This window comes from Hypanus sabinus, chromosome 3, assembly GCF_030144855.1.
Source record: "Hypanus sabinus isolate sHypSab1 chromosome 3, sHypSab1.hap1, whole genome shotgun sequence".
NCBI classification, from domain to species: Eukaryota; Metazoa; Chordata; class Chondrichthyes; order Myliobatiformes; family Dasyatidae; genus Hypanus; species Hypanus sabinus.
This window is the reverse complement of record NC_082708.1, coordinates 162,312,757-162,330,004: the sequence shown is the minus strand read 5'-3', so window position 1 is coordinate 162,330,004 and position 17,248 is coordinate 162,312,757. Positions and strand designations below refer to the sequence as shown.

General features: G+C 38.6%; 1 protein-coding gene across 11 annotated transcripts in view; it reads left to right on the top strand.

The window, feature by feature from the left end:
* LOC132391847 (sodium/hydrogen exchanger 9B2-like) overlaps positions 1 to 17,248 on the top strand; it is a 204,951-nt gene that overhangs the window by 137,455 nt on the left and 50,248 nt on the right. For all 11 annotated transcript variants that reach the window (XM_059965538.1, XM_059965534.1, XM_059965535.1 and 8 more), the window contains 3 exons: positions 1,026 to 1,168; positions 5,658 to 5,785; positions 8,063 to 8,238. In XM_059965538.1, the coding sequence (XP_059821521.1) occupies positions 1,026 to 1,168; positions 5,658 to 5,785; positions 8,063 to 8,238 (447 nt within the window). The remainder of the gene's footprint in view (positions 1 to 1,025; positions 1,169 to 5,657; positions 5,786 to 8,062; positions 8,239 to 17,248) is intronic.

The following is a 17,248-nucleotide window of genomic DNA, read 5'->3' as shown; positions in this document are numbered from 1 at the left end:
TAGCCAATGGATTGTAAGGGACTCAAACATAATTTGAGGTGTTGTTCTTCTAGTTTGTGTTTCGTTTCACCATGGCAGTAAAGAGGGCCATGGACAGAGAGCTTGGTGTGGGACATGTAACCAAAAGCTAAAAATGCCTGTTGTGGACCAGATGCAGATTCTCCCCTAAATAGTCATCTAGTCTATTGCTGATCTCACTGATACTGAGGAGGCTTCTTCAGGAGTACCAAATACAATAAACCAAGTTGAAGTGACAGTATAAAGGATTATCAAATAGAATAGGAAACAGAGTTACAGATATGGACTGAGAAATGGTAGATAAAGTTTAATCTAGCAAATGTGAGGTGTTGCACATTGGGAGGTCAAGTTCAGAGAAAGTTTGTTGTTAATGGTTGGTCTCTTACCAACATTGAGGACACTTGGGGACAAAGTCCATAGTTCACAGAAAGTGGCTACACTAGTGGATAAGGTGGTGAGGAAGGCACTTGACATGTTTGCCTTCATTGGTAGGGCTGTTTTGTATGAGAGTAAATAAGCCAAGCTGCAACTACGTAAAACCTCAGTAACATTTAGAGTAAGTGTGCAGTTATGACTACCTCATTATAGTGAGGATGGGGAGTCTGCGGAAAGGGTGCAGAAGAGTTACGTAATTACCAGGTTTTTCTTTTCTGCCTTTCTTGAAAAAGGGGATCGCCTTGCCATCTAGCAGAACTCTGTTACCTCATTTGTGGTCAGTAAAATGTAAAAATCTCAGCTGAAGCCCTAGTGAACTCTCTACTTGTCTCTCAGCTACTTGAAATAAATCTCACCAGGTCCTGAGGGTTTATCTACCTTCAAGTCTACCAAGGCATTGAATGCCTCCTCTGTATTTAAGGAGAAATGCATTAGAGAAGGAAACTTGCACTACTATCGTTGGCCATATGTATTAAAATTTTGATTCATAGCAGTGTTTTCTCTTGAGATTTAAGACAACAGCTGTTTAATCTGAAATGTTTTCTTTGCTCTTATGCCTGTATGTGTATTAGGAATGCTGCTTGCTGGATTTGTACTACGAAATATTCCTGTGGTTAATGATGCTATTTACATTGACTACAAGTGGTCATCATCCTTGAGAAGTATCGCCCTTGCAATTATTCTCACCCGAGCTGGACTTGGGCTAGATGCAAAGGTATAAACAGTGTATTCTGCATCTCTGTTTAACATATGTAAAACTGATAATGTTATTCAAATTAGTATTTCATTTACTGTTGTGCTGATTCAATCTTTGTTAGCTATTCTTAACCAATGTTGCTATGGTATTCATGGTCAGAGAATGGAGAATACGTAGGAGCAGCAGAAGGCAACTTGGTCCTTTGTCTATTCTTCAGGATGATCATATATTATATTTTACTTTGTCTGCACTAACTATCTCTTAATTCTCTTCATTCCTATTGTGTGAAAGAATTTTTCTCATCTCTCTCCTGAATAGCCAACTAATTCCTAATTTTACACGGCCTTACCAAGGGAAGCATTTACTCTTGTCAAGTCTCTTAACATTTTTCATATATTCCAATAGAATCACACCTCATTCTAAACTTGAGTATACTGTACTATTTAATCTGTGCTTTTAGGATAGGCCAACATCCCTGAATCAGTCCAGTAAAACTTTTACTGCTTCCCTTTCATTGTAAACAAGAGGACATGATTTGAGAGTTAGGGGGCAGAGGTTTAAGGGAAACTCGAGGGGGTATTTCTTTACTCAGAGAGTGATAGCTGTGTGGAATGAGCTTCCTGTAGAAGTAGTAGAGGCCAGTTCAGTTGTGTCATTTAAGGTATAATTGGATAGGTATATGGACAGGAAAGGAGTGGAGGGTTATGGGCTGAGTGCGGGTAGGTGGGACCTGTTTCCGTGCTGTGATTGTTATATATGTTATAAACATATACAGTGCCTATAAAAATTATTCAGCACACCCCCCCCCCCAGAAGTTTTCATGTTTTATTGCTTTAGAACATTGAATCACAGTGGATTTAATTTGGCTTTTTTGACACTGATCAACAGAAAAAGACTCTTTAGTGTCAAAATGAAAACAGATCTGTACTAAGTGATCAAAATTAATTACAAATATAAAATACAAGATTATTGATTGCATAAGTATTCACCCCCTTCAAGTCAGTATTTAGTTGATGATGCACTTCTGGCAGCAATTACAGCTTTGAGTCTGCGTGGATAGGTCTCTATCAGCTTTGTACATCTGGACACTGCATTTTTTCCCCATTCTTCTTGACAAAACTGCTCAAGCTTTGTCAGATTGCATCGTGACTGAATAGCCCTTTTCAAGTCCAACCACAAATTCTCAATTGGATTTTGGTCTAGACTTTATCATAAACAAGAGAAAATCTGTAAATACTGGAAGTTGAAGCAACACACACAAAATGCTGCAGGAACTCAGCTGGCTAGGCAGCATCTATGGAAAAGGGTACATTCAACGTTTTGGGTAACATTTATGGAAAAGAGCATATTCAACGTTTCAGACAACATCTATGAAAAAGAATAGTCAACGTTTCAGACCGAAACCCTTCATTAGGATAGGTTTCAGCCCGAAACGTCGACTGTACTCTTTTCCATAGATGCTGCCTGGCCTGCTGAGTTCCTCCAGCATTTTGTGTGGGTGGTCTAGACTCTGACTAGGCCACTGCAGGATGTTAACTTTGTGCTTTTAAGCTATTCCTATGTAATATTGGCTTTATGCTTGGGTTCATTGTCTTAATGGAAAATAAATATTCTCCCAGGTTGCAGATCTTTTGCTGACTGCATCAGGTTTTCCTCCAGGATTTCCCTGTATTTTGCTGCATTCATTTTACCCTCTACCTTCAGAATCCTTCCAAGGCCTGCTAGAGTGAAGCATCCCCACAGCATGATGCAGCCACTACTATGTTTCATGGTAGGGATGGTGTGTTTTTGATCATGTGAGGTGTTTGGCTTATGCCAAATGTAGCATTTAGTCTAATGGCCAAAAAGCTCAATTTTGGTTTCATCAGACCTTAGAATCTTCTTCCACTGATTTCAGAGTCTCACACATGCCTTCAGGCAAACTCTAGCTAAGATTTTGTGTGAGTTTTTTCAACAGTGGCTTTCTCTTTGCCCCTCTCCAATAAAGGTGCAACTGGTGAAGCACCCGGGCAACAGTTGTATCTGCAGTGTCTCCCATCTCAGTGACTGAAGCTTGTAACTCCTCCAGAGTTGTTACTACAGTCAATTGAAACATGTTGACTCCACACAGATCCCCAAAACAGATCTCCATTTAGCAAATTATGTGACTTCTAAAACCAGTTGGCTGCACCAGTGATGATTTGGTGTGTCATATTGAAAGGGGGTGAATACTTATGCAGTCAATTATTTTGTCTTTTATAGTTATAATTAACTTAGTTCATTTTGTAGAGATCTGGTTTCACTTTGACACGGAAGAGTCTTTTTCTGTTGATCAGTGTCAAAAAAGCAAAATTAAATCCATTGTGATTCAATGTTGTGGCACAATAAAACCTGAAAACTTCCAAGGGGTGAATACTTGTTATAGACCCTGTATTTCTTTGGGTAGAGGTCCAGATTTGTACACAGTATTCCAACAAGATGCTTCTACACGTTCTCAAATCCTTTTACAATAAAGATGAATCGACTCTTTGCCTTCCTAATTATCACTATATTTACTTTCAGCATTTTATGTTTTAGGACTCCAATTTCCCTCTGGACACCAGAACTTTGCAATATCCACTGCTTTTCTGCTTTTGCTACTGTAGTGAGTGCCCTAGCATTTTTTATATTATGTTCCATCTGCCATGCCCATTCACTAACCCACCTTCTAACCCTTGAAGCTTCCTTCATCCTCTTCACACTTCCACTGTGCTTAAAGTTATTAAAAACTAGGATGTATTATACTCATCTCTTGATTGAAATTATTAATATAAGTTCTGAATAGCTGGGACCCCAATACTAGTTACACCCTCCCAACCTGAAAATTACAAGTTATTCTTATCCTATCTTCTGTCCATTAACCAATTCTTAATCATTGTCAATATCACCCCTTTCCCATACAGTGCTTTAATTCTGAGTAAGCATTTCTTGTGTGACACCTTATCAAAATGTACCATATCAACTCATTCACTCTTACCTATTTTGCTAGTTACATTTTCAAGACACTTCAGATTGCTGAAAATGATTTTATTTCACACTGCTAAATCCTATTATTATTCAACTGCCCTGCTATCATTTCCAAATAGATTTCAGAATATTCCCTGTTACTGATGTGAGGCTAACTACCTATAGCTCCCTTTTTTTGATATTTTGTAAGATGGTAACTAGTGCTTCCATTATTTGCAAGTCCATTTCTTTCAAAACCTTAGGATACAGGTCATCAAGTCCTGGGTGGTTATTGCCTTTAAGTTCTATTAATTTTTTCTGTATTAGTCTTTTAGTAATTCTAATTACCTTGAGCTCCTCATTCACTAGAGACCTGTATTTGTTCTGTTTTTCATGAGGTTTTCTATGCCTTTTATGAAGACAAAATTAACTATATTTGAACAATGATATTGCATTGATTGTGCTCAATTTTCATGGTGCAGTTTACTTAAGAAAAGGCTGAAAAATTGGAGACAGATCTCTTTGCTCTTTGAGCAGTCCTCAGCCAGATGACATGTATCATTGTTTCTTTACTAATTATTATGTCCAACAATTATTAATACTGTTGTGTTCATCATTGCTTTGATAATCATTAGTAGAAACTGATTTGAAACCTGATATTTTCATATTTTCAACAACTGAGATTCTTCATTCATTCTGATTTTAGCAACTCATTCTGGTATCTATTTAAAGTGATGGAGTCATACAGCATGGATACAGGCCCTTTAGCCCAATAAGTCCATGCCAACCTCATTTCCTGCATCTGGTCCATATTCCTCTAAGCTCCTCATCTCCATGAACCTATCCAAGTGCTTTTTAAATGATACTATATTACCTGCCTCAATCTGTTCCTCTGAGAGCTCATTCCATATACTCACCACCCTCTGCATGAAAATGTTGGTTCTCAGATTCTTTTAACTCCCTCCCCAAGTTTATGCCTCTTAGTTTTGGACTTCCCTATCCTGCCTATCCTGTGGAGAAGACTTACCATCCATCCTCTCATATTTTAAACATTAGGAGTAAAATGCTTTTCATTTTCACGTAACATTATTAATAACCTTTAGTTTAGAATCCCTTTCACCTTTTTTTCTCGATTTGTCCTTGAAGTTTATGTACTATGAATACCATCCATCCAGTATTTCAGATTTATTGCAGCTAAGTTACTTCCCTATATTTCAACCCTCTTATTTTGAGTTAAGCATTTACTTTTATTACTAAATGTTTTTACAGCCTAGCCTCAATATTCAGGTCTTCTTTATTTTCCTTTTCATTTTTTTCATGCAACCTTAGTATGATTGTTGCTTTCCAACTGTGCTGCCTGCCAGCAGCCCCTGATCACAAGGCATGGTTAAGGAGTTCTCTGGGCTCTGATTGACAGCCATGTTGCCTGAAGCAACAGCAAGAGTATGACCATATCTAGGAGGGTTAATATTAAGCCCATTGACTTTGTTATGGATAAAATGACATTTTTTCTATTTGAGTTAACACATACTTTTGTTATTAGGCTCTTCGAAAGTTGAAGGCCGTATGTCTTAGGCTGGCATTTGGCCCTTGTCTTGTTGAAGCTTGTGTTTGTGCTGTTCTTGGACACTACCTACTGAAGTTGCCCTGGTCTTGGAGTTTTATTCTGGGGTAAGTACCTCTTAAAAATTGGAATGGGTGAAAGCTACAAATACTAACTTCCAGATAATTTTCTAAGACACTTGAATTTATGTTCCAGTAAAGTGGTTTTTAATGTAATAATTGCTTTTCTGTTTAAGTAAAAGCTTAAGAACTTAGCTCAGAAACCAAGTAATGGTTTCCTGTAGAATTTTAGAGGTTTATGATGGAAAAAGCACGTGTCATGAAATACTTAATGGACAATATTAGTTTAAATTTTGAAGTATAGTTATGTTTTATAATGGCTTTGCTTGTAATGAAATAATTCAATTTTGTAACATTTACTAAGATACAGTGAAAAGCTCTTGCATACTGTTCATATCAATCAGATCATTGCACAGTACATTGTCATAGAACAAAATAAAACAAATAAAAGGCGGAATAAAGTGTTACAGTTACAGGAAAAGTGCTGTTCAGGTAGACAGTAAGGTGTGAAGTCATAATGAGGTAGATTGTGAGATTAAGAGCCCATCTTGTCATATTAGGGAACCATTCAATAGTCACATAACAGCGGGGTAGAAGCTGTCTTTGAGCCTGGTAGAATGTACTTTTAGCCTTTTGTACTTTCTGCCTTATGGGGGGAGAGTGAAGAGAGAATGTCTAGGGTACAGTAGATCGGAATCTTTGATTACGTTTTCTGCTTTCCTGCGGTAGTGGGAAGTATAGACAGAATCCATAAATAGGGGAATGTTTTCCATGATGTGCCAAGATGTGTCCACAACTCAACTAGGCATTACAGTAGCATTGTAGTTAGCACGATGCTACTAAAGCTCAGAGCATTGGAGTTCAGAGTTCAATCCCGGTATCCTCTGTAAGGAGTCTCTGTGTATCCTCCCTGTGAAATAGGTAGGTTTTCTCCAGGTCCTCTGGTTTCCTCCCACGGTCCTATGATTAGGTTAGGGGTAAATAGGGGCTGTCGGGGTACCTGGACAGTACAGCTCGAAGGGCTGGAATGGCCTATTCTGTGCTGTATCTCTAAATTTAAAAATAAATAAAGAAATTCCACAGTTTTTTTGCGGTCAAGAGCAGTAGTTGCCAATACAAAGCTGTGATGCATCCAGATGAGATGTTTTCTAAGGTGCATTGATAAAAATTGGTAAATATCAAATGGGATGTGTCAAATTTCTTTAGCCACTTTACCATGTAGAGGAATTGGTGAGCTGTTTTGGCTGTGGCATCGAAGTTTTCTTAATTTGTTAATATAAATGAAAACTGAAATAGTGGGGGATTATTAAAGGCAATGAAATTAAAGGGAAACAAATAAAATTCCAGATACTGGAATCTAAAGCAAAAAGGAAATGCAGTAAGAACTCAGCCAGAATATCAGCATCTATGGAAGGAAAAAAAACAGTTTAACATTTCTTCAAAATTTGGGGAAGAGTCCTCAGAGCTGAGAAAGGGTCTCTGACCAGAAATGTTAACTGGTTTCTCTTGTTACAGATGCTGCTTGACTGCTGAGTTCTTCCAGCAATCCTGTTTGTCTTTAAAATTATAAAGGATCTTGTAGTTTTCACAGTTTTGTATAAAAATCATTTGGAAGGTATGAACAACAACAGATACCTCTTAATCCTCAGCCAGCTCTCTTGTTTCTGCTTAGTCTTCATTAGTTTCAGACAACAAAAAATATGAGCGGCATCACCTCCTCATTTACGTGTAGATGGGGAAACAGTAGAGGGGGCAAGGGGGAACTGTGTGGGTTAAGTGGTCGACTGTTGTCTATGAGCGTAAGAACAGGAGAAGGACTTTCAGTCCCTTGTGTCTGCTCATAATCAGTGAGATCATGAACTTTTACATAAAGCATCTTCGTACACATATCCCATCTTCTCAACTTCCCTTAATATCTTTAAAAAATATGTTGATCTCTTTTCACATTCATACATTTAGCAATGGAGCCTTCACAATTTCACAACTTCACAATTGCAGCATTCTGAAGGTTCACTATCCCCTTCTTCTCATCTCTATGCCTTCCTTATAAAATGCCCAAGGCCTGACAAAATGTCCACATTATTTCTTGTTGTCAGTGATTAGTTCTGATTAAGATGTGTTTGTTCTGAACATAATGTTAGGTTTTATGCTGATGTTTTTACAACGTAAGATAATTGAGAGGTCTCATCAATTGTGGAATCTCTTTCAAGGGACTAAAAAACACTTATAGCCATCCCAGAAATCAGGTTGACATTATTTTAATGTTAATAATATAAGTTTTTAACTTATTAAATGCTCTATATGTTATTATTTTCCTCTTTCCAGGTTTGTGATTGGTGCAGTATCTCCTGCTGTGGTTGTCCCATGTATGTTGCTCCTTCAGAAAGAACGCTATGGGGTTGAGAAAGGAATCCCAACACTACTAATGGCTGCAGGCAGCTTTGATGATATCCTGGCTATTACAGGCTTCAACACGTGTCTTGGGATAGCTTTTTCATCAGGTATGTTATTATACTAAACAAAGACTTGTCAGCTGTAAACAAAGGTCATATAGAGCCCCAAACTCTCGAATAATGGCTATTGGTGTTGAGTAAGGCTGTAGAAGGCTGTCATAGGTTAGAATGGGACATTGAAAGGATATAGGTCTGTGCTGAGAAGTGGCAAATGGAGTTCAATCTGAAGAAGTGTACAGCGATACACTTTGAAAGGTCAAACTTAAGGGCAGATTGCTCAAAGTTGATACAGTGGTTAAGATGGCAAATGGTTTGTTAGCTTTCATTAGTCAGGGGGTGTTAGAGAGAGGGTTTTTTAATCAGAGAGTGAAGAGTGCATTGAACATGCTGCCCAGAGTGTTAGTAGAGGCAGATACATTAGGGACATTAAGGCACATGAATGAAATAACACTCTGGAACCAAAGGTGATAACTTCACAACAATTGTTCCATCTCTGAAACGTTCCCACAAGCTAATAGCCTCACCTTCAAGGATTCTTCATTTCATGTTGTCAATATTTATTGCTTATTTATTTATTATTAATTCTTTCTTTTTGTATTTGCACAGTTTGAAGTCTTTTGAACACTGGTTGAATGCCCAAGTTGGTGTAGTCTTTCATTGATTCTACCATGGTTATTATTCTATTATAGAATTATTGAATATGCCCAAAAGAGAATGAATCTCAGGGGTGTACAGTATATGGTGACATATATATATTTTGATAATGAATTTACTTTGTATTATAAACAAGACTGAAAAAACAACCAATGTAAAAAAGATATCAAACTCTATAAATAGAAAAACAAACATAATAATAAATAATTAAGCAATAAATATCGAGAACAAAAGATGAAGAGTCCTTGAAAGTAAGTTCATAGGTTGTGGGAACAGTTAAGTGTTAGGGTGAGTCAAGTTGAGGGGTATTAATTGTTCCTGAACCAGCGGTGTGGGTCTGAGGCTCCTGTACCTCCTTCCAGATGACAGCAGCAAGAAGAGAGCATGGCCCAGATGATGGAGATTCTTGATGATGGACGTTGCTTTCCTGCGACACTTATCCTTGTAGATGTGCTTAATGGTGGGAAGTACCATGAAGTACTAGACTGTATGCACTACTTTTTGCAGGTTTTTCCATTCAAGGACACTGGTGTTTCCATATCAGGCTGTGATGTAACCAGTCACTATACTCTCCACTGCACATCCATAGAAGTTTGTCAGAGTTTTAGATGGCATGCCAAATCTTTACACATTTCTAAAAAAAATTAGAGGTGCTGCTGTTTAATGGATCCAAGACAGACTCTTTGAAATGATGATGGTGAGGAATTTAAAGTCATTGACGCTCTTGAGCTCTGATCCTCCAATGAGGACTAGCTAATGGACACTGTTCCCTGCAGGCTACACAGGCACACCGCTACACAGTACATAGCCTTTGTTGCCATGCCGCTGGAATTTTTTTTTATATAATGAAATGGTAACATAATTTTGAAATTATACTAATAGAATTTTGAAATCTATATTAATTTAATTGTGGGATACTCTATAATTAATTGTGTTAATGAACATACTCCATAAATTTTCTAAATAGTAATCATACCATAAAGTTTACTTTGAACCATTTTAGAGCTTCAATGTATCTACATTGTCAGTGTTTCAAGTTACACTGTTACAAATTGTAACAATAAACAGTGAATGGTAGTCGGTAGCTCATCGTCAGTAAACCACCCGCCCACTGAGCACAAACGCTGACAAATTACAGTCACAGTATCTTTGCAATACTATTTATTGGAGTGTCAAAGTGAAAGATCTGCTTGTATCTATAATTACTGATGTCAATTATGTGCCTGTTATTTGATTCATTCAGTGTGTATGCAGTCACTTGAATAATAGATTTCCTGATGATGAGTTAAGAGAATGACAGGCTTTTGACCCTGTTGCTATTGAAAATACAACCAATTTTGAATTTAGAAAAGAGAATGTTTTATGACTGACAAAAAATACTCAGCTACTATTACAAACCACGACAAAAGTGTTGCCTCAAAAATATCATAGTAATACTGTGATTTCAAATTTGTCATTTCTGAGAGAGTTAAGTTTGGTTCAATTAAGGAAATCACTGATATGTTGAACTATGTGCTTATAAACAAAGAATTTGAAGAATTGTCCATTCCTGCTGACATCATTGGAATATTTGAAGCTTCTAGTGCTGACTGTGAACATGGATTCAGTCTTATGAATTCAATCAAACGTAATCCAGAAACAGACTAGAAGTTGAACATTTCATTATACCCTTCAATTAATAAATAAAATCAAGAGTATGTGATTTTTCAATTTTCATTCCAAATATTTAAAGTATGCATATTTCAAAAAATATTTAAAATATCACGCAGCTTTCAGGCCATGTAACAATTTCCTGCTCAGAGCAATGGTTGGTCCGCGTAGCTGCAAAAGAAATTAGAGGGAACATATGCTCATGGACCTCCTGTTTCCTCCTCTTGTAGTCAGTAATCAGCTCCTTGGTCTTGCAGATATTGAGTGAGAGATTATTCTGGCACCACTCAGCCAGGACTTCATTCTCCCCACTGTATAATGATTGTGATTTGGCCAATGACAGTGGTTTCCTGGCAAACTTAAATTCAGTTTTGGAGTTGTGCTTAGCCTTAAGTCCATAAGTATAAAGTGTAGAGCAGGGAGCTAAGCACACAGCCTGTGGTGCACCTGTGCTGATCGTGATTATGGAGGAGATGTTATTACCATTCCGAACTAACTGGGGTCTGCAAATGAGGAAATTGAAGGTCCAGGTCCACAAGGAGGCATTGAGGCCTAGGACTTAGAGCTGATCGATTAGTTTTGAGGGGATGATGGTATTGAATGCAGAGCTGTAAGCAATGAAGAATATTCTGATATATACATCTGCAGAGCCAATGTGATGGCATCTGCTATTGAACTATTGTGACAGTAGGCAAATTGGAGTGGATCCAAGTTGCTCCTCAGGTAGGAGTTGATATGTTTCATCATCAACCTCTCAAAGCACTTCATCATAGTGGATGTAAGCGTTACTGGACAATAGTCATTGAGACAGTATACCATGTTCTTCTTGGGCACCGGTATAATTGAAGCCTGCTCGAAGCAGATGGGTACCTCTGACTGCCAAAGTGAGAGGTTAAAGATATCAGAGAACACTCCATCCATTTGATCAGCATGTCTTCAGTACTTGGCTAGGTACACTATCTGAACCAGATGCTTTCCGTGGGTTCACCCTCCTGAAGGATGGTCTCACGTCAGCCCTCAGAGACTAACATCACAAGGTCGTCAGGGTCTGTGGTAGTTCATGAAGGTACTTCCATGTTTTGTTGGTCAAAGCATGCATAAAAGGTATTGAGCTCATCTGGGAGCAAAACCTTGTTGTCACATATGTTACTTAGTTTTACTTTGTGGAGGTAATAGCATTCAAACTCAACAATGACTGTCTAGCATCCTTCTTTGATTCCAGTTCAGTCCAGAATTGCCACTTCGCATGTGAAATAGCTTTCTGGAGGTCGTACCTGGATCTCTTGTATTTGGTTGCCACAGTGAATGCCATTGATCTGGCCTTCAGTAGATTGAGGATCTCTTGGTATATCCAAGGTTTCTGGTTAGGGTCGACTCTAACTGATATTGTGGTGACACACTTGTCCATGACAGACTTTATAAAGTCTGTGATTTGTTTCAAATGTTTTTATTGTGAAGCAACATCAGTTTAACCAAAACAGACAATGTCCTAAAGTACAATGCTTTTTTCTGTTCTTTCTTATAACAACATAGTGAAAATCAAATGAATGTATGTATAGTAAACAAACAAAAAGAAAAGGAAACACTACCACCCCACCTCCTTTCCCCTTCCCAGCCCTTCCCTCCCCTTGCCCCTCCCGTATGTGCTGGTTGGGTCCTACCGCCCTCCACACTTAGTTCAGCTGTCGGTCTCTTCTAAATACAACAGTAATGGTTGCCAAGTTTTTTCAAATTCCTTGAGTCTATCCTTGATAACATATCTTATCCTCTGTAGATGCAGAGTATCCATTAATGCAGCCAGCCATTGTCTGAGTGATGGAGCTTCCTCCTTTTTCCAGAATATCAGTATGAGTTTCTTTCCATTAAGTATGCTATAGGTCAGGAGTTGTTGCTGGGTAGCCTGGAATTTATTTGACCTCGCAGAAGTTCCTAAAATTATTAAAATGGGGTCTGGTATCATAAAGTCTGTGACTTAAGATGAAACAGAGGATACAAGCACAATTTTAAGTTAATACATCACATTCCAGTTCACCTTGGATCTTTATCTTTAAGGCATGCAAAATCCAAAGTGAGCTGGTTAATTGGATTCAAAATTTGTGATAGGAGATACAGTATCATGGTTGAATGCTGCTTGCCTGATTGGTGTGATCAATGATAATCTGAGGGATTAGAGCTGGGGCCGTTGTTGTTTGTGATACACATATATTAACCATTCGGATATGAATGAAGCAGATGATGAACACAGTTACAAGAAACATTTTGTAAACCCTTTGCAATTACCTGGTTTTCTGTATTAATTATTCATAAAATGTGGTCTGATCTTCTTCTAAGTCTGCCTAAACTAATAACAAACAATTGTACTTCTCGTCAATACTGAGTACACCATTTAAACAATCACAGACTAGGTTCAAAAATGTATGTGAACCTCTGAGCTTCGACAAAAGCTATTTGGAGTTAGGTGTTCCAATCAGTGCATGCTGGAGGTAAAAAAGAACCCAAGGGTAACCGCAAAGGTCCTGCAGAAACTCTCTAGAACTATAGAAAATCTCTGTTCATGTGTCCACTATAAGAAAAATACTGATCAAGAATGGTGTGATCAAGAAAGACATCGCAGAGGAAACCACTGCTTTCCAAAATAAAAACATTGCTGCACGTCTCAAGTTTGCAAAAGACCACCTGGGTGTTCCACAATGCTTCTAGGACAGTGTTCTGTAGAAAGATGAGACAAAAGTTGAACTTTTTTGGAGAAGTGTTTTTTGGAGGAGAAAGGGCACTGCATACCAACATCATCCCAAAACCTCATCCCAACCATGAAGCATGGTGGAAAGGGCATCCTGGTTTGAGACTGCTTTGCTGCCTCAGGGCCTGGACAGCTTGCAATTGTTGAGGGAACAGTGAATTCAAAATTATATCAAGACATTTTACAAGAGAATGTCAGGGTAGTGTTCCATCACCTGAAGCTTAATAGAAGTTATGGATGATGCAACAAGACAATGTTCCAAAACACTAGAGAAAATCAACAACAGAATGGTTTTAAGAAAAGAAAATTAATGTTTTAGAATGGCCATGTCAGAGTCTAGATTGAGATGCTGTGGCTTGACCTGAAGAGGGCTGTTCACGTAAGGTATCCCAGAAATATTGATAAACTGAAACAGTTTTTATGGCAGAATGGTCTAAAATTCCTCACCGCCATTGTGCAAGTTTAATCAGCAGCTATAGGAAATGTTTGGTGGAGGTTATTGTTGTTAGAGGAGGTTCTACCAGTTATTAAATACAAGGGTTCACATACTATTTCCAGCCTGGACTGTGAATGATTAAAAAAATGCGTTCAATAAAGGCGTGAAAGGTACAATTTTTTGTTATTGGTTTCGGCATTTGTCTATTATTGTGACTTAGATGAAGAATAGACCACATTTAGTGAGTAATTAATGCAGAAAACCAGGTAATTGCAAAAGGTTTACAAACTTTTTCTTGCAACTGTGTGTATGTGAGTGACATGAAAGTTGTTGGTGGTGTGGAAAATGAAGAATATCTAATCCCACAGCAAGATATGGATCAGATGGAAAGTTTGGTGGGCATTGATAGATGGAATTTAACTCAGACAAGAGCAAACTGATTTCAGTCATTGGATTGCGCAGAGGGAGAGATAGTTTAAAAGAAGTGAGCAGGGACAATTGGTGCATTTTCTGTGCCACAGTTCTTGAGGAGATACTGGATTGTGCATAATTAGGCACTTGGCAAGATTCAATAAAAATAAGTTAGGTTTAAGCAGACCGGCCATTGTGTGAGTAGGGAGTTGAGGCGTTGGCTCATCAAGGCTTCAACAAGAGGCGTAGACTGTAAGTAGACTTTTATTTTCATTATTTATTCTTTCTTTCTTTCTTATTGCACATTTAGAACAGTGAAAATGCCAGGAAAGTTAATGGAATACTCCTCCTGCAGGTTGTGGGAAGGCAGGGAGACCTCCAGTGTCTTTGATACACCTGCAACAAGTGCATCTAGCTGCAGCTTCTTACAGACTCTATTAAGGAATTATATCTGGAACTGGATGAACTTCAAATCATTCAAGAGGCTGAGGAATTGATAGAGAAAATATACAGAGAGATAATAGATGCAGGATTCAAGTAACTGATGACCATCAGGAAAGGGAAAGGGAATAGGTAGCTAGTACAGAGTACCGCTGTAGCCGTTCCCCTCAGCAACAGGTATATCACTTTGGATACCTGGCCTAGCAGAGGAAAACTACAGTGATCAGATCTCTGGCACTGAGTTTGGCTCTATGGCTCAGAAGGGAGGGTGGATCAGCACATGGAATTATGACATTGTAGCTACTTGGTTGCAGGAGGGGCAGAACTAGCTCAATATTCCAAGGTTCTGTTATTTTAGATATGATAGAGCAGAAGGGATTAAAGGTGGGAGGTGACATTACTAGTCAGGGAAAATGTCACGGCAGTGCTTAGTCAGGACAGACTGGAGGGCTCATCTAGTGAGTCTTTATGGGTAGAACTGCAGAATAAGAAAGGAATGACTTTGGTAATGGGATTATATTATAGCTCACCCAAGAATTCATGGGATTTAGAGGAAAAAATCTGTAGGGAGATCGCAGACTTTTGCAAGAAACAGAAGTTTGTGATAGCAGGTGATTTTAACTTTCCACATACTAATTGGGACTCCCATACTATAAAAGGGCTGGATGGGAAAGAGTTTGTCAAATGTGTTCAGGAAAGTTTCCTTAATCAGTGCATAGAAATCTCAACTAGAGAAGTGTAATACTAGATGTCTTATTAGGAAATGAGATAGGGCAGGTGACAGAAGTTTGTGTAGAGGAACACTTTGCATCTAGTGATCATAATGCCAAGGTAATTATGGAAAAGGATAGGAATGGAGAAAGCCCAATTTTGATGGAACCAGAAAGGATCTGACAAGTATGGATTGGGATAGGCTTTCTGGCAAAGGTGTACATGATAAATGGGAGGCCTTTCAAATGTGAAATTTTGAGAGTACAGAGTTTGTATGTTCGTCAGAATAAAATGCAAGGATAACAGGTTCATGGAACCTTAGTTTTCAAGAGATACTGAGACTCTGGTTAAGAAAAGAAAGGAGGTGTATAGCACATTTAGGCAGGCAGGAACAAATCAGGTACCTGAGAAATGCAAGAGAACACTTACAAAAGAAATCAGGTGGACTAAAAGAAGACATGAGATTCCCCTGGCAGACTAGGAGAATCATAAGGGCTTCTACAGATACATTAAGAGCAAAAGGATAGCAAGGGACAAAATTGGTTTACTGGAAGATTAGAATGATAATCTATGTGTGGAGATGAAAGAGATGGGGGAAATCTTTAATTTTTTGCATCTGTATTTACTTGGGAACAAAAACGGAGTTGTGAGGCAATGTGACAGTGAGTTCACAGACCATATACAGATTATAGAGGAGGAAGAGTTTGCTGTCTCAAGGAAAATTAGGGTGGACAAATCCCCAGGGCCTGACAAAGTGTTCCCTCAGACTCTGTGGGAGGCTAGTGCAGAAATTACAGGGGCTCTAGCAGTGATATCCTTAGCAACAGGTGAGGTGTGGAGGATAGCTGGTGTTCCATTGTTTAAGAGGGGCTGTAAGAATAAGCCATGAAATTATAGGCCTGTGAGCCTGACATCAGTTTTGGCAAAGTTATTGGAAAGTATTCTAAAGGACTGATCAAGTACTTGGATAGACAGACATAGTTGACATGACTTAGTGTGTAGTAAATCATGTCTAGCTAGTCTTATAGAGTTTTTTGAGGAAGTTACCAGGCAAGTTGATGAAGGCAAGGGCAGTGGAAGTTGTCTACATGGACTGTGGCAAGGCCTTTGACATAGTCCTGTATGGAAGGTTAGTTAAGATGGTTCAGTCGCTTGACATTCAAGATGAGGTAGTAAATTGGATTAGACGTTGGCTTCGTGAAAGAAGCCAGAGAGTGGTAGTAGATGGTTGCCTTTCTGACTGGAAGCCCTTGACTGGTGGTATGCTGCAGGGATCAGTGCTTGGTCTGTTGTTGTTTGTCATCTATATCAACAATCTGGATGATAATGTAGTAAACGGGATCAGCAAATTTGCAAATGACACAAAGATTGCAGATGTAGTAGACAGCCAAGAAGACTATCAAAGTCTTCAGTGGGATCTGGGCCAGCTGGAAAAATGGGTTGAAAAATGGTAAATGGAATTTAATGCAGACAAGAGGGAGGTGTTGCACTTTGGGGAAACAACCAAAGTAGGTTTTTCACAGTGAGCAGTGAGGATTGCAGTAGAACAGAGGGATTTGAGAATACAGATCAATAATTCCTTGAAAATAGCATTACAGGTAGGGTCATAAAGAAAGCTTTTCGCACTTTGGACTTCAAAAATCAATATATTGAGTACAGGAGTGGGAATGTTATGTTGAAATTGTACAAGATGTTGGTGAGGTCTATTTTGGAGTATCGTGCAGTTTTGGTCACCTACCTACAGAAAAGGTACAGAGTAAGATTGAAAGAGTGCAGAGAAAATTCACAAGGATGTTGCCGGGACTTGAGGACCTGACTTATGGGGAAAGGCTAAATAGGTTAGGACTTTATTCCCTAGAATGTAGAAGATTGAGGGGAGATTTGATAGAAGGATATAGATAGGGTAAATGCAAACAGACTTTTTCCACAGAGGTTAGGGTGAGACTACAACTAGAGGTCATGGGTTAAAGGTGAAAGATGAAATGTGTAAGGGCTACATGAGGGGGAACTTATTC